The sequence below is a fragment of the Hippocampus zosterae genome, chromosome 1 (assembly GCF_025434085.1).
Source record: "Hippocampus zosterae strain Florida chromosome 1, ASM2543408v3, whole genome shotgun sequence".
NCBI classification, from domain to species: Eukaryota; Metazoa; Chordata; class Actinopteri; order Syngnathiformes; family Syngnathidae; genus Hippocampus; species Hippocampus zosterae.
Window position 1 is genome coordinate 13,465,301 of NC_067451.1, and position 18,155 is coordinate 13,483,455.

The 18,155-nt window shown below is 41.7% G+C and overlaps 1 protein-coding gene across 1 annotated transcript; it reads left to right on the forward strand.

Annotated features, from left to right (window-relative positions):
• The first annotated feature begins 10,918 nt into the window (after positions 1 to 10,918).
• Positions 10,919 to 16,962, forward strand: tbx22 (T-box transcription factor 22). The gene is made up of 8 exons (XM_052057960.1): positions 10,919 to 11,711; positions 11,949 to 12,147; positions 12,951 to 13,052; positions 13,609 to 13,783; positions 14,947 to 15,111; positions 15,814 to 15,878; positions 16,108 to 16,193; positions 16,280 to 16,962. The coding sequence occupies exons 1-8, from the start codon at positions 11,576 to 11,578 to the stop codon at positions 16,795 to 16,797; spliced, it is 1,446 nt and encodes a 481-aa protein (XP_051913920.1). The 5' UTR covers positions 10,919 to 11,575; the 3' UTR covers positions 16,798 to 16,962.
• Positions 16,963 to 18,155: the final 1,193 nt, after the last annotated feature.

Genomic DNA, 18,155 nt, shown 5'->3' on the forward strand with positions numbered 1-18,155 from the left:
CCCACAGTGAAAGAGAAGTGGGGCTGGTGGTCGGGAGGGCAGGATGTCGGCATGCAGATCAGGATTCGGTTGCACCGGCTTTCTGGATGTTTGTGTGAAGTCCTTCCTAAATTTGTCTCAAATGGGTGAATTGCCAGCTTACGTGGTGCACCGCGAAAAGCTGAGATATGTCGATAAGCTATAGTTTAGACTTGAGCTAATCAGTATAGGAAACATATGTTGACCTGTCCAGTTTAAAGTGATTAAGCAAGGGAAAAGTCAAACTTCCTAAAATTAGCCATGTCAGAGTTGAGTTAATGACCTGATTATATACCGGTATATATATTTAAAATTGCAATTGCGAGTAGATATTTGGGAGTCATAAAAAAATTATTGTCAATCAAACTTACATATCTGTATGATGTAGTTTTATTCAATTTAATGGCGAATAAAAGATGTACAATATGGGGGAAAAAAGCATTGTTACATGCGTAAATAAGTGTGAGTACTAAACTTGCCTGTCGGCAGTCGAGACCTGTCTCCCAATGACAGTGTGTTGTGCATTATAGAGTGCAAAATGCGGCCCTGAAGTGTTCAGCAACTAAAATTGTACTGTACATCAAGCAATAATGGGAAAAAAATCCACCAATATTTCTGCCTTTTTTTCTGGAGCTAGCTAGCTGGCTAGCTAATGCAGCCCCATAAATGGGAGTTTGCTGGATTCATTCATTTATTTCAACTTGTGCCTGAGGCAGGTGTTCCATTCAGCCCAAATTGGATGAGTCACAAATACTGTACAAGGGGCACAGGGAGAGAAAACACGGGTCGGAGCTTACAGGAAAAATTGACAGAATGAAATGGATGGGTGTCTGCCGTGCAACTAGAATCGTGAACTTTTGGCGTAATGACCTCATCATTCTGGGACTGATGCAAAAAGCCACTCGGTTGTGTTTATTTGGCATCCATGGAACTCTCTCTCTCTCTCTCTCTCTCTCTCTCTCTCTCTCTCTCTCTCTCTCTCTCTCTCTCTCTCTCTCTCTCTCTCTCTCTCTCTCTCTATATATATATATATATATATATATATATATATCTGTCTTGTTCTGTCTCACGCATGCACACATAGATTTCAGATATCAATGGAACCACTTTCAGGTTCCGTGAGATCATTGTCAGGTTCACCGGAAGAGCAGAAAAAAATCTGCATGTACGCACACACACACACACACACACACACACACAAAATACAGAGGGATGTTTATGTTATAATTTAAAACAAAGATCGATTTTAGTATTATCAACAATCTGTGGTCATATTAGTATTACTTGAAATATTACTATGAAAAGAACACACAACATACAGCACATGACACACCCATGTGGTCGTAAACAACTTTTTAGAAAATATTTGTTTGATGACGCGTAGTAACGCATGTGGGCTTATGCTCATGTGCTTCATGTGACATCTTGAACGCCACAGTTATTTCTCACCATGTCAAAGTTCACCATGCTACAAAAGAGGACAAATGTGATGAGATGAAAGTAAGTGATAGCCTGCTTGCGCATGTCTGTGTACACATGTGCTTGATTGTCCGTGAGGACTTTCCTGCCTTTCAGAAGTCTAAGCCCTATTCAGGATGCAGTTTTGTAGCGCTAATTTGCAAGAAGTTTGATTACAGACTTTCTGTGGACCCCCCCTCCCCACCCACATAGACACACACACACGCACACACACACACACACACACACACACACACACACACACACACACACACACACACACACACACACACACACACACACACACACACACATACACACACGCACACACACACACACACACACACACATCTCTCTCTCTCTCTCTCTGTCCCTCTCTGTCATTAATCTATCAGCTGCCATTAGTGGTGGCGTGATTGGAACCAGAAGGAGACAAAATGATGTCACGTAAATTCACTTTGCTGCCAGAGTGCTCATGTGTCGCTCTTTTCATTCCCATCATCACGCAGACATGCATGGACGCACACACTTAGACACACCGGGCTTTGTTCACTTAATGATTGAAAGAGTGAAGAAGGCCTCGGATAATTTTCATGGACCTCAAGAGCCCATAATCGTGAAATCTTTCACACAGCCAACATTTTATCATTATGATGAGGCTTAAGAGTTATCTTGACAGAAAAGAAAGGTTTACTACAGAAACTTACAATGTACGGTCCCTGTTTTTACTCGAATATACAGAACACCAGCCACATCGTTGGCGTTTAAGCTATTGTTTAGCATTTACAGTAATCCATGAGCTCGGGCAGTGATTTGAGACAGAGAGTGGATCTCTTTATGAACACTGACAGAGGCTTATTATCTTTAAATTAAGGCGGGAGCCACTAATAAATCATTTTTTAAAGTCCTGATAGAGCACCAACCACAAGATATTCAGGCATCATGGATACAAACCACATGCTGGCAGGCAAGCTGTGTGTGTGTGTGTGTGTGTGTGTGTGTGTGTGTGTGTGCGTGTGCATTTTGGTGTGCATGTGTCAAACAGAGTGGAAGAGACACTTTCTATTACACTGTGCTTCGGCAAACAGGGCATCAGCTGTACTTTTGATTGATCTTTCCCGATTTTGTTCAATCATCAAGTTCCCTATTCTTGAACACATAACTTATAGTTTTTCTACAGGGCTAAAGAGAGTCAGAATTATTTTCATCTACAGTATATGCGAAGAGAGTGTGGGCACACTTTAAAAGATCCAAGTGCATTCTTAATGTCTAAATAACAGTATTATTGATATTAATTATTTCGACATTGTCTAGTTGGGATTTCTGTGGCGACAATCATGATCTTTAAATTTAGTGATGAGCAAGAAGTCTGCACTCTTCTCCATTTTTTTTTTGTTTGCTTTTGGCAACATCGCACCACAGTGACTGTGTTGGAGCCGTGAGGGTTTAGGTTAGAATTTCAGCTCAGGCCGCCCTGTGTGTAATATAACAAATGGCTGAATGTATCCGGTACCTTCTGGAAATTCCGTAAATTTGCAACACAACGCAAAAAATATATATAATGCATGCCATGCATGGGTTTTAACCTCGTGACATGCATTTGTTTTTGCAACACAACGCATGGCAAGTGTACATGATGTTTACCTGCAGGCCACGAGGCTTTTAATATATTTTACCGGTACACACATTTTTACAAGTAGATTGTATCAATTTCAAAAAGAATGTCTGGCCTGCAGCACACCGAGCAACACATCTGAACACGACTGAGCTTTTTTTGGGCTCCACATACAAAAGATGCAACTGTCGTGCAACATGGTGGATTGTCAAGAAAGAAGAAAAAACGAACATATGAGAGAAATCAATTGAGCACCACACATCAACCAATGATCTGCAATGGAAATACTGCAACCAATTTCATGTTTTGAAACTCCACATGCAATTTCATATGATTATTATATTCCTGTAGGAAGTGTTATAGCGCGATTGGCAAGAAACAGTGGATGACCACAAATAAGAGGGGAGAGTGTGAATATTTTGAGAGGCTGTTGGCAATGATCAAATACCCCTTATTCACTGCCTGCACATGTGCATTTGGGTGTCAGAAACTCTATGTGCTTTGCTTTTTCTCCACAGGCACGTTTGAGATTTTACACTTCAGTATTATTTTGAAATCCAATATACGTACTGCATATACTTTATTCATATGGCTTAGTGGCATAGTGGCTGGGCGTTGCGTAGAGTTGAAAGTCAGACATGTATTCTTGAAGGCGTGTGCAAATGTGTGATGCCTCATACTGGCGATTCATCCATCCATCCATCCACCCATCCATCTATCCATCCAATTTCTGATCCGCTTATCCTCAAAAGGGTCATTGGGTGTGCTGGAGCCTATACCAGCTGTATTCAGGCAGTAGGCGGGGTACACCCTGAAATGGTTGCCAGCCAATCGCGGATACCAGTGATTCAAATTTTGAACCTGTGGCTAACCATTGGCACTCAATACTCACCCACGCACACTGCCTGACAGTTCAGTCAGTTTCAGCCACGTTGCTTGATGTGCGGCGGTCTTCACGCCTAATATTCGGAATAAAAGTTTTTTGTAAGTGTTTCTGTGTGTGTGTGTGTGTGTGTGTGAAAGCTTGTGCATTTTTATTGATTGGCCGTTTCATCTGTGACGTTGAAACAGCATTTACATTGCAGCAAAACCAGTAATCGATGTTCGGTGAATGACAAAAAGTAGTAACAAATCCCACGCACTGCGCAGAGGTTCCGTCGGTTTAATCAGTGGGCAATGCAGGTTTCTCAAACTGCGACTTTTATTTGTCTGCTTGGAATTTGTGTGTGTATATGTGTACTGTCGAGATTTATTTGAATTGCCAATGAACATAGTTTTACCCTTTTATAGGGCACCCATCAAAGTAAAATCTTTCCAAAGATAATGACCGCAAAATTCATAATCATGAAGTACCTACGCATTTTTTACTGATTGAAAGGGGAGGGAAAAGAAAATCACATTTCTATTAGCATAATTTTCAGTTACCAGATAGGGTTCTGTGAAAGTTGATACTGCTGGCTCCCAAATATATTTTTTTGCTATACGGTTGGTATTTCCCGAATCCCATTCTATGCTCAGTCCACAACATCTAAATTGTAACCCATGACCAGGCTATCCACATTTTGACAGTTGAACCTTTCCCGAGAGGTCACCCCTCCTTGAACAACATCCAGTCCAGCTCCGACTCAGCTCCGAGCATCCCCGTATCGAACAAATCATACCCTATAATCCCATTTCACAGAGACGCAGCAATGAAAGTTTTGATTAGGGCCTGCTGGAAGTATTCAGAGGGCAGCCCCTGCCCCTCCCAGCCCTTCACCTCAGACAGTGGCCCCTTCTAAGCAGCTCATCTCGCCTCGGGTCTGCTTTGCTCCCAGCTATGATTGACATGTGAATTACAGTGTGTGGTGATGATGATAATAAGTGTGCTAACCGGGGCCAGGCCTGTGTCTTTCTGCCAAAAGCCAATCCAAGCAGCCACGGCCTGAAAGACAACCGCTGTGACCATTTGAAGAGTCAAATAAAAATGACAAGCTAACTGTTAAAGAACTGCTGATTTTTCACATGTTGTTTGGAAAGAGTTTGCGGCTCCGCTGGCTTTCTATTCTCTGAAATTTTCACTTCTCCACCCAGCCACATCCAGATATATGAAACCCGTCATTTATCAGAGCAATCTAAAAATGTGACGCTACAATAAAAAAAATTTTAAAAAGTGTTCAGAATGATTGCCCGCAGTGGAAGGAAAACATACCAAGATGTCTGTGACGGTGTGTTCGACAACAACTTCCTTCCGCACACGCATACGCACACAAAAGAACGGATTTCCTCCTAAGTCAGCACTAACGCGTGCATCCAACATAGCGCTTCGAAATCCCGCTTAGGTCCGTTAACAACTTGCAAGTGCGTTGACGTTGCAGTGCCAGAATTGTTAGGAAATTATTTCATCCAAATGGCACGATTGATTATACAAGCTTTACATTATGGTATTAGGAAATTACACTCTAACACCCCATGGATTGCTTTTCCACCCACTCGCATTCATCTGGAGGCAACTACCAGCGTCCACGTTCCCAGGGATCTATTCCTAACTTGCCAAATCCTTGTGCCCTTTTGCATTAGAGTCTGGGCTGGCAGAACCGACCGTTATAGCTTTCACTAGCAGGAGCCTAGAACAAGAAGCCTCTCCACTGAGTCTGACTTTCATTACCAATTACGTCTGTTTTTCTTTCTTTGAACCACAATCGTTTACCACACGGTCGCTGCCAGTCAGAGGGGGGGCGAAGGTGAGAAAAAGCCATTGTCTTCAAAAACAATTAGCAATCAAACCGAAAGAGAAGAACGCGCAGCCAGGAAGTGTTGAAGAAAGTGTTGCGGCCGGACGCTGATCTGTACGCGTCTAAGTCGAGGAGGGTGAACAAGGCATGGTGAAAGGCTTTGAAGAAAGAGACAAAAGAGGGTTTGGATAATTCACAACACACTTGTGGAGAGAGAAGCGCCTGTGTCTTGGCAGAGAGGTTCTTCTCCTCTTTTCCTCTTACCCTCATCGCTCCTTATTCCTTCGCCCATGGTGAGGTAGACACGACAAGTAAAGGCTGGATGCCTTGCCATATGAGCCATTTAACCTCCCCAAACTGTGGGAAGGGGGGAAGCTCGTACAAGGCTCCCTCAAATGCTGTCAGCGCACAGACCTGAAGTTGGAGCCCAGGGGTTGTACTTGAAAAGTATAGACAACACATGAGAAGTCTCGGGGGAGGATGACTACAGCAATTCTGGGTAATTCTCCAAAAAATAAACGAAACCATAAATCTGAAGAGTCTTCAAAGAGCTAAAAAAAGGCAAAACAGTGTTGTCATATTAAAGGACTATGGCAGGCATTTAATGTTTCCATGTGGTTGAAAGACCGAAAAAAAAAAGACTACTCAATTGAAATAACGGAAACCTTGTGACTTTTTATTATTTTTTTAAAATTGGTCCTTGGATATCGAACAACACACTATGCTGTGGTTTTCAAACATTTGTCATGTTGACAAGAAATCATATCTCCTGCCAATATCATCATAAAGGCCCAGCCATAGTAAGATGATGAGAACAGTGGGGGGTCGTGGGGGGGGGGGGGGCACCACCACAACCATTGATCAGTTCAAACCATGGACGCTGCACTGTGTATGGGTATTTAAAAAAAAACACAATTCCATTCAAGTTCTCTCTCCCCATTTAAATGCTTTTGCGGGCATGTACATCCCAAAAGCAGGTGCAAGCCCAACTGAAAGGCCACTTTGGCCAATCAAAAAACAAAATAGACATTCATTCCCAAAGACGATGGTGAATCAAGATAAAAGGGTATATTATTATGAAGCCATGCGCAACATTTTAGTATAAAACATGTCAACTATTAAACACCATCAAGTCATGTGTCAGTCAGGTGTTCAGGTCCAACGTCCATGACATCCGGATGCATGGGCAAACATTTTCACAGATGCCAAAATATTCTAAAAAGTCGTCAAGGGGAATCTCTACTTCCTGTTGGTGTCTTTATCATTCAGCGGTTTATAGCAGCGGTCAAGTTTAGATGGTTTATTTCTTTGTTTCATTCAAACAAGAGGTCCACGGCCCTGAGAATGTGATCATATTTTACAGAAAATCAAGGGTCAACGAACCACTGTGTGCAACAAATGACAACGACTTACGCTAACTCTCCCATTAGAGCTGCCGAAGCCGCCGCATCGCGTCAAGAGATTGTGCAGACGGCTTTACCGACAAGCAAGGGACAAGAAGGGGTTGATGAGTTACAGATGGGACATTACACACATGCATGCAACTGATGAAATGTTAAGGTCAGAAGAATTTGTCACCCTAATCAGTCCTGTAGGAAGATTTTCCTGCAAGCATTCTGCTCTTGATTTCATCATTCTTCCACATCTACTCTGGAGGTTTTGGCACACTCTCTTGACGTAACCGAGTGCCAGAATGAATAACAAACACCGAATATGTTGGCTGCAGGAAGAACTGTTGAAAACAATGAGAGCAGCATATCAAGTGTGCACCAGATGAGCTCGAAATGATTGACTGATTGATTGCGAGATTTTGAACAAATGGACTCAAAAGATAGATGAAAGAAAAGAAAGAAAGGGCAATAAATCTCATCCTTGAACACAGTTCACATGTTCAAAAAGGAGTTGGAGGAAGTCAGCAATGTTGTGTGCTGCACAGACTCGTTTTTGCTACAATGCACTAAGTGCGCACAGCATTTGAATACTCAAACCACTCCGCATATTTCACAGCTGACGGCTGTTGGAAGTTTGACATTTGGCAGCGAACAGGCATCCGCTCCCGTAACCCATGCCCAGAATAACCCTCACACTCCCCGACACACAAACACATACTAACTGCTCAGCATCAGGACCGAAGTTAAAACAAACCATCAGGAGGTCCCGTCACATCCACTCACCACTTCGGAACAGACAGACAGCCCTGTTTATACACTCGCATTCACATAATATTTTGGTGCGCATGTGCTCGCTATAAGTACAGAAAGACGCCTGCTGTGGGTGCCAGGTTGCTTGTGATTACTGCTGGGCACCGCTGCTCTCACACATAAGCAGACACGCAAGCGTGCTGTACAGCCCACACCAACTGAATCAAGTAGATTCAAGAACCGCTTGCGATGCTGAATAAACAACACCCATTTATTGCTTTGATGGTCGCGTCAAGGTCAAAGAACGGGTTCTAGACATAAACAGATAGCCCTCATTTATCCAGGAGTCTTCAAAGGTTAGTATAAGTTATCATTTCAGGAGGAGGGTGAAAACTCCATTGAGTGATTTGAAATACAGTACATTGCACAATTTTGTGACACATTGACCTTTTAACACACTTAAGTAGTGTAAAAAAGTAGTGTAAGATTAAGCATAATCTTAGGCTTATTTAATTACAGATTTTTCAGAAAGGACCATTGAGCCTGCTAAAAAATGGGCACAAAAAATAAATTCACTTTTAACGTTGTTGTTCCTGATCAAAATAGTTAAAATGATGAGGACATGAAAAATGCAATAAAATGAAGGAAATTGCATTAAGGCACTTTGTTATTAATTTTGCCCTTTAAGAACTGTGGATTGTCATAAAGTGCAATACGAATATATTATTATTGGTAGTAGTAGTATGAGTATTGTATTTATTATTATTATTACTATTATTATTATTATTATCGAATGGTCTCTAAGATAATGAGTTTCAGTCATCTTATTAAATAATGAATAAAATAATTTTATTACTTATACTCTGTGTGTGTGTGTGTGTGCGTGTGTGTGTGTGTGTGTGTGTGTGTCTTCACTGCTGAAAAGTACAAATACAGTCGTAAATATGTTGTTAAATGAATACCTTGACAACTATATTATTCAAGGGAGAGCGGTATTACAGTTGTGAAAAGAATTGTATTGGAGCTCATTAGAATGAGCCAGTATAGTTAGTTAGGTTGGTACTGATGCAGGCATCTTTGCAGGGGGTGCAAGAACTGACTGAAGGTTGTTGTTTTTTTAAAGAGTATATGTGTGGGGACTTTAGAATTAGTCAATTAATCCATGAGCAGCATACATAACAATGATAACAATGACTCAAGTTCCGTCAAGTCTATAATTGTAGAGTGGAAACGGAGGATGAGTCCTCTCTGAATCCTTATTTTCCCCAAGACATTTGAGACAATTTTTGCTTCCAACTTTTTGGGAACAGTGCCCGTTCCTTGCCCTAACCTCAAATCACTCAAGACCAGAGATCGTCCCAACATCGATGACCTTTGACGCCACAATTGTTACACCGGTTGAATTGACATAAATTCCCAAAGACAATCCCCAAATTATTGCGAATCACATCCAGCAAATCATTCAAAAGTCATAAAAGACCATTTACAAGGTAATGCATTGAAATAATTGATTTGTTCATTAAATAAAATGCACTTCAATAAATACATGTGTAACACTTTGATTCCTATCAGGCGACACTTCTGTAAAGGCCAGCAGCCTTTACGCCATGTTGATTTATACACATAGACAGAATAGTCAGTTTGACTATGCAAAATTGCTCAAGTCAGACAACTTCCGCATTAGTGGCAATCTGAGGCCCGTGTTAAATTGGATTTGACCCTCATGCTTTCCCAAGCCGTTTATTGCGCTTAATAAGAGCTAAAAACACATCTCAAGCATGCCACAAATGCAGATTGGTGTTGAATTGAGACTCAAAAAGCAACCACGATGATCTATCTTCCTGTTTGGGTCAGGAGCTAGCCACACATCACTTGAAGGCCCTTCCATCACTCAGCTGACACCACATGGTAATTTACGACCTGTTTAGGAAGACTCTATCTCACAAAAATATGAGGAAGGCATACACTCTTTCTGGCATACATACATACATACGCACACACACACACACACACACACACACACACACACACACACACACACACACACACACGCACACACACGCACGCGCGCACGTTCATGAAGGGCCTACGTATAGTTCTTTTTAGTTGCACGTTACCCTATATAGACCGCACGTTTATTGGGATGCACTTTGAAAGCAAATGACAAACTGGGAGTGAATAAACATAAATCCGCGCTGCGGTCCGAAACAGGGTTATGATGACCGAGAACATGTGATTTCTGTTGGTCATAGTTCTCCATTTCCCGGCTGTTGTCAGAGATTTCCATCACTAACCAAACCAACCGTGCTGTAAACACAGCGCTCATTTGTTTTCTCCTCAGAGCAATTATATCATGCGATTTAAAACATTTTAAATAGAGCCCGCGCCGACTTTTATTTGTGTAAAGCGGATCTATTTCATGTCGAGCAGTAATGTAATAATCCCGAGCTGTCATTACGGCCCAGTTCCCCCAGTGCGCCAAACTCCATCTGATCTCCGCATTTATGAGAACCAGACTGGCGCACAAAATCACCGGTCGCCGCAGAAGAGAGCGGAAAGTCAAAAAGAAAGCGAATTTTACACGACGGAAACGGGCCACGGTTGCCGGCTCGAAGCAAAGTCTTCAAATTAATATAGGAAATGTTTGCTTCGAAAGAAATGTGGTGATATTTCCACCTTCCAGATGGCCTGAATAAACAGACGAAAATATTTGGACCTCTAATTAACCATTAGTGCTCCTAAATGTTCTCTTTATTTATGCCTACGCCTTAAAAGCAACGGAAAAGCATTCGATGTGATTCAAGTTCAAGCAAAACACATCGGAACATTTAATTCAATCAAACTCAGGAGTGTGGCCTCAAGAGGTTCCATCTTTTGCTTGATGTGCTGGTTGTCATTTTGCATTTTAGGGCCCCACTGGCGTTATAGCTCTAAAACGTTTTTTTGAAAGAAACAAAAAAAACCCCAAACAAATAGGTCAGTTACATTATGCTACTCTATTATATGCGCACACCTTCCCCGATTGGCGATAACAAAACGATGTCCCGCTGATTAACTTCATTTTCCCTTCAATTGTTATTGAGCAGGCTACTGCAAAAAGAAAACAAAAAGTCACCCGAATGTAAAGAATAACCTGTTGATGAAATCTGAAAAGAATCCAAACTGTAAAATGCATATGATGATTAAGATTTGTGACTTTCGATTCATTTTGGCTAAATTAAACTGAGAAATAAATTCTGAATAAAGTACAATTGAGGCGCAGTGGGGGGATGTGCGCTACACCCCCCACCCCCTCCTCTCTCTCTAACTCTCTCTCTCTCTTCTGTGAAGCACAGAGCGGAACAAGCCCACCGAGGCAGAGGAAAGGGAGACCTCTGAAACGAATGAACTGGAGAGGGGGATAATGTAGTGAGCAAGGGGAGGCGTGTCAACAATCAGGGACTTGGATGCAGGGGAACATCTTGGCGAACACATGGAATGGACTCGGATTAATTACGAAGCGTCAAGGACACGAAGCGAGAAGGGGAAAACAGCTCCCTGCGGTGCTGAGGTTCTGCTGCGGCTCCTGGATGAGCCGGGATACCGAAACCCGCTGGGCGCAAAGTTAATGTTTGGAAAAACCTCGCGGGATGTCGTCGGCTAAGATGCAAGGTCTCAGCTCCAAGGCGCATGCCTTTTCCGTCGAAGCGCTGGTGGGGAAACCCTGCAAGAGGATGAAAATGTCCGAGGAACGGGTTTCAAGTTCACGTGGACACACTGACACTGGTGAGGAACATATATATACAAATTTATTTTTTTCCCCCTAAATGACTGACACAGACGTGCAAGAGGGCAAATGAATTTTTAAAAAAGTTCAATCTTACAAATCAAATTTCAAATCATCCATGGACACGTATTGGAGAGTAATAATTATTTTATAGTGGGATAATATACCACTATTCACAAAAAAATGTTGTCCGAAGCATCGCGGTAAAATGAGGAGTAAATTGTTTCGTTTTTCAGAATCAGTGGAGTGCCGCGTCACCCAAACGCATAAAGAGGATTTTCAGGTCATGGAGGCCGAAGCGGTCGGGTTATCGAGCAAACCCAAACAGAGTGAATGCACTCCACGGAGAGAGGTGCGGGTCGAGCTGCAGGGCTCAGAGCTCTGGAAGAGATTCTTTGAGATCGGCACCGAAATGATCATCACCAAAGCTGGAAGGTAATCTGCTTTTAAAAAGCCGTGTAAGAAAGCATGTGCATAAAGTTACCGAGATTATTTACCAAATTAACGTATGGCGACATGTTCCAGACGCGGAGCCAAATAAAATGTAATATTTTCTCTATTCCATATTTGAAATGTCTCCTTAAAATATAAAACGTGAACATGGCATTCAAGTCGTTCCTAAGCGATCTACATAAAATATTTTGCAGACGACTTAGTGTAGGAAATCATGTTTGAAACACAAGTGAACGCGCAGGACGCAAAACGAAGACGGCACTTTCTAAACTTATGATGCAAGCTAAAGCATTCATAAGGCAATATGTTTTAAAATGACTATTGCCGTCTTTTAAAAACAAAATCGCTTCGTACAATATGTAATATGTTTTTAAAATTGAAAAAAAGTCAGGGATAAAGCATAGCTTTCACGTCAAATGTAATTTTAAATTCACTCGATTTCAATTATTTATTTTTCAACCACATTTTATGAAATGCATCGTCGACAATTCAGGGCGAAACGGCATCTGCAGTTTTCAACTGTGTTTTTATTTCTACTGAAAGGAGTGAGTGCCGCTTTCCCTAACTGAAATCTGGGTTCCGTTAATTTAATTACCGAGAAAAAAAGATCATAAATCTCGGGAGTGCTGATGTCCCACACCAGGCTCCCGACATGAACCTTTGATCTGAATCTGAATGTGTCCGTTTAAAAAAAAGCGTGCTCGCGTGATATATATATGAATATAACAATTCACGTGAAAGTTGCATTGCATTGAAATTGCATTTCCCACCCCCCACACCTCTAGGAGGATGTTTCCATCCGTTCGCGTCAAAGTGCGGAATCTGGACCCATGCCAGCAGTATTACATCGCAATGGACGTCATGCCCGTCGACTCAAAACGTTATAGGTGTGTCTCCTTATATTTGATGCCATCAAGCATTATTTCGTGGACAGTATACAATTTTTCTATGATAAGTGTGTGTGTGTGTGTGTTTGTGCGCGCGTGTGTGTGGGAGAGAGTGTGTATGTGCGCGTGTGTGTGCTTGCGTGCGTGTGAGAAATAGCATGTGCATTAATACAGTACAACCTACATTTAAGAAGTCGATTTATGTCAGCATATGACACAAAACAAAAAGAAAAGCAGAATTCTCCGTCAACAATTTATCTGAAATTTGATGTGGCGAGGATTACGTTGGTTTCTCTTGCAACAAAAGCAACGGTATTCATTTTAAATATCCGTAATATTGATCCCACATTCAAATCCCATCTCAAAACCCACCTAAACGAACTTGTATATTCAAATTAAATCCATCTCTTATTTTATTTATAATTTTATCTGAGGTTTTATTGTTTTGCTCTCGATTGCAAAGTGTCCTTTAGTGTTGTGAAAGGCGCTTATAAATAAAATGTATTATTATTATTATTATTAAGATATATTGACACCCCCTCCCCCCACCCCTCAGGTATGTTTACCACAGCTCTCAGTGGATGGTGGCGGGAAACACCGACCATTCTTGCATCTCACCAAGGCTCTACGTGCACGCAGACTCGCCGTGCGCGGGAGAGACGTGGATGCGTCAGGTGATCAGCTTTGACCGGGTGAAACTCACCAACAACGAGATGGACGACAAGGGACATGTAAGTAAGCAATGACCCAAACAACCTACAAGAAAACCACGAAGGATACCTGCTCTGAGCTGCAGTTTTAAAAATCGAGATGAATAAATCTTGTTCTTTATGTGCTGACACTGAAAAGCGGCCCCCTCAGTATTAATTCAATCCTTAGCATTTGCGAGTTAAAAAACGTTGAGGTTTTTAACTTGATGCACAAATGTCAATACTGTGCCAGGCTTCATTATTTTGCTGAAAAATACCCAGAAGTCAGGAACACGTATAAGTTGGAGAAAGTAACACACAGCAACCAAGCTTGAAAAGGTTTCATTCGACTTAGTCTTGAAATTTTATGTTGACCCAATGTATCATATCTTGATTTCTATGTCAGTAGCCATTTTTTCCTCCTGTGCTTTAAGAATAAAATGGTATTTAATGTAGGGCTTAAAACAAAGAAAGAAAAAGCAGGTTCATTGATTTTTGAATACGAACATACAATTACAAATCAAAATAATACATGAGGAATTAGAACACTGTTCAACCAATGATTTGTCACACTAGGAATTATATTATTGTATTTTTATCAATTAACAATCTAACTAATGCATTGATAGTAAACCATGAAGATAACTTTTCAAATGTTAAAGTTGACATTTTCAGCATTGAAAGCATCGGGAAAACATTATTGTTTTACAACTACATCTAAAAAGATCAGGGCCCCGAATAAACACCATATTAATGATTTTCTTTGGTAAACTGTATATACTGAATACCAACTTGAATGGCAGGAGAAAATTAAGACAGATTCATGAAACCGTTTGGCTCAGAGTGTATAGTTGTTGACAATGCAATCTTTGCATCAGCAAACGACTTAATTGTTTGTCGTCTAGTCTTTACTATGTGTATGGTTTTGTTTGGTCAACGTTCATGAAAAAGTAAATGGTCTGTTTTCGGTCGCTTTTCTCTTTGCTGAATTTCCTTTTCTAAAATGACATGTTTGGACTGTTGGTTAAGAGGGCTGATGACATCATTTATATTTTAGGAAAGTACACTGTTTTGTTCTTGTTCCACTGTTTTTGAAACATTTCTATCCCAAGTTCCGCATGTTAATTTGCATGCTAATTTGGAATATTAAATTTAAGTTACAGAAAAATGGAGCTACTGTATAATAGCACCTTCTCTTGATCCAGATAATTCTACAGTCCATGCATAAGTACAAGCCACGTGTGCACATCATCCAACATGACCCTAGGATGGACTTGTCCCAGATCCAGTCGCTGCCCGCTGAGGGAGTGTTCAGCTTCTCCTTCCCAGAAACCGAGTTCACCACCGTCACAGCCTATCAGAATCAACAGGTAACGCAAGCTGAAACCGCATGACTCTCTTGCATGCTTAAATGGTCTGCACGCTCATCAAATACAAATGTCTTCAGCAACCCAGTTTGAGGAAAAAATTGAAAATTTAAAAAGAAAATTAAAAAAGTCCATCCTTCAAGTGCCAAATATATTCCAAAAGCAGATGCGATTATTATGCCGATTCGATCAGCAGCTTTGGTCTGTCTGACCTCACAAAGTTTAAATCTCAACATCTTCAAGGTGATGAGGCCCACGTTCACGTCGTAACATCAAAAAATGTCCTGCTTTCCAGTGGCGCTCGTTGCTCGTAGGGAGTGTCTGTGTGTGTGTGTGTGTGTGTGCATGTGTGTGTGTGTGTGCCTGCTGCTGGTTACTTTTCTTCAGTAACAGGCATCCAGCACCAGGAGTGCCAGTGCCAGCCCTTTTCATCAGGGTTCACTTTTACGATCAGTGGCGGCATTATGACAGAAACTAAATAGCGAACTATGACTGGGTTGCTTGTTAGGGTCCAAAGGCTATGAAGGCAGTGGAAGAAAAATCTCCCTGAGAACCATATATGACACGGCAGATCACTCTCGGTGCTGGTGGGAGATATAGTCCTTCAGCTGGAGAGCCTTGCCCCTGACTGTGTTCCTGTAAAACTGATCTTATTGCTAGCCTACTATTTATCCAAACTAACACATGTCCTCACGTCTTTGCAAGATCACAAAACTGAAGATCGACAGGAACCCGTTTGCCAAGGGCTTCAGGGATCCAGGAAGGAATAGGTACGGAAGACTTTGGATAACATCAACACGTGTTAACTGTAGCTGCAGATAACACTTCATTTCTGGGCCCAAGATAGACGTTAAGTTAAACCAGAGAAGTGAGATACGAGATAAAACCTTTGGCATGGGCAGCGCAGAATGTCGCATCTCCCACATCCAAAATGTAAACACCCTATATAAGGATTTGACCTATTTCCACAAGTTTATATATTTCTCTTTGTGCGGAAAGAGGAGTGTTGGATGGTTTGCTGGAGTCTTACCCTTGGAGGTCCCCTCTCAGCTTGGACTTCAAGCCATTTGCCATTCAACTTCAAGGTATCCATGACTGCAGCTCGCATTCTTGTTTCTGTTCCATTCTTCAAAGCTATTGTCATTCTTGTTGTCCGGCACCTTGTCAACAGGGAGCTTGGGTTCCCCTACCAGCCCCGCCTCCCCGCTGAAGAGTCTCCTACCACTCTCAACTTCGTCATCATTTCTTTCGCTCTCCTGCCAGGACACCGCTCTTCACACTCTTGCACTTCCTTTCTATGGAAAAACTACGACCAGCCCCACATTGCCCGGCAGAGCCTTCTCCGCCGTGGGAGCCGACAGACTCAGAGATATGCCGTCAGTGTCTCCGCTTACAGATCCCCCACTCTTCTCTATGCTGCAGGCAAAGAAACCTTCCAACTGTCGTGATCCAGGTCTTTCTCAATCGAGCGCCCCGTGCTTGATACCCATCCCTAGCCCTCAAGGATCTGCTTCCTCGTTAATGCCTCACCTCTCACAAAGTCCTGGCCCATATTGTCTTTACCACTATAGCTTCCCCTTGGACCCTCAACTTGCAACTGTTTCCCGACACACCAAACTAGCTGAAGACAACGCAGAAGCTCTACTGCGGCAATCTTCATGGCATCTGGCCAGCAACCGTCATCTCTGACCATCTCCAGCCCAAGGAGAGTAACAAGCCCAGCGTGCTACAGCTCTCTGGAGGGGAAACATCGGAAGGAGTTAAAACAGGGCCGTCACTGAAGGGATTATTTGTTTTTAAGAAATATTTTGATCGCTGTGTCTGCGGTGCCAAAAACAAAAACGAAACACGAAATCCAAAAGAAATCTGTCCTCACTGTACGCGCTCAAAACCGAAACCTCGAACCTGTCCACTATCATTAACTAAAGAAAGCATCTGCACATAGTCTATGTTAAATTAACTGATAAATACTCTCTGCACCTTTTGATTTTTATCAGCGAATCGGCTGGTTCAATAATTCAGGTGTTTTTCATATGTCCTGAAAACAAATGCTCGAGCATTACAACACATCATACAGTGGCGAAAAGTAGCTTTTTCATGGGAATGTGTGCCGCACAGGGTTTTGCAGAACTACAGTGCAGTTTTTTCCCTCTTCTCAATTATTATTTTTTTGCGGTGTCTCCACACTTTAATTTTATAATTTACAAATGTAAATATCTGACAAAGATAAAATGCAGTTTTGTGATTGTATTTATTAATGAAAAAAAATATTCCAAGTGACCCGTTTCTGTGCAAAAAAACGAAATGACCACAGTTGGAAATCAAAAATTAACTGTGGCTAATCGCGTTGGTTTGAAAGCTGAGTTCTTTTTCACCAAACACACTGAAGCCTGATTGAACTGTTCAATCAAAAAAAATCACTAAAATGGACCAAAAAGCTGCAATACATTGCCATGATTCAAAGATATTTAACAACAGATGAGAAATAAAATAATCCACATCTGTCAGTTTGGAAAGGGTGACAAAACCATTGCTAAAATTTTAGGACGCCAGCAAACCATGGTGAGAGTGATTATCCACAAATGAAAGAAAATATGGAACAGTGTTGAACCTCCTCACCAGTGGCTGGCCAATTTATTCCGAGATCACAGTGATGATTCACTCATGAGGTTACAAAGGAACCCAAAACAACAGCTAAAGAACGACAGGTCTCCCTGCCCTCATCCAGTTAAGGTCAGTGTTCAGGACTCAACAACAAGGAAGAGAGTGGGCAAAAATGACATCCCTGGCAGAGCAAAAATAAATAAATAAATAAAAGCCTACTACGATTGGCTGGCAGCCACTCCAGGGTATACCCTGCCTGAATTCTCAAAGACAGCTGGGATAGGCTCCATCCCGCGACCCAATTGACGATTATGCAGTTCAGAAATAGGACAGATGGGGGAAAAAAACCCATCTAAATGATTCCCAAGACTTTTGGAAAATATTCTATGGACTCACAAGATAAAAGTTAATCTTTTAAGAAGGTGTGTGTCTCAGTACAGCTG

Coding starts and splice junctions, on each gene's coding strand:
- tbx22 (XM_052057960.1), top strand. CDS start 11,576: ATGTCGTCGGCTAAGATGCAAGGTCTCAGCTCCAAGGCGCATGCCTTT. Junction 12,148..12,950: donor ATCATCACCAAAGCTGGAAG/GTAATCTGCTTT, acceptor CCACACCTCTAG/GAGGATGTTTCCATCCGTTC. Junction 15,112..15,813: donor CAGCCTATCAGAATCAACAG/GTAACGCAAGCT, acceptor CGTCTTTGCAAG/ATCACAAAACTGAAGATCGA.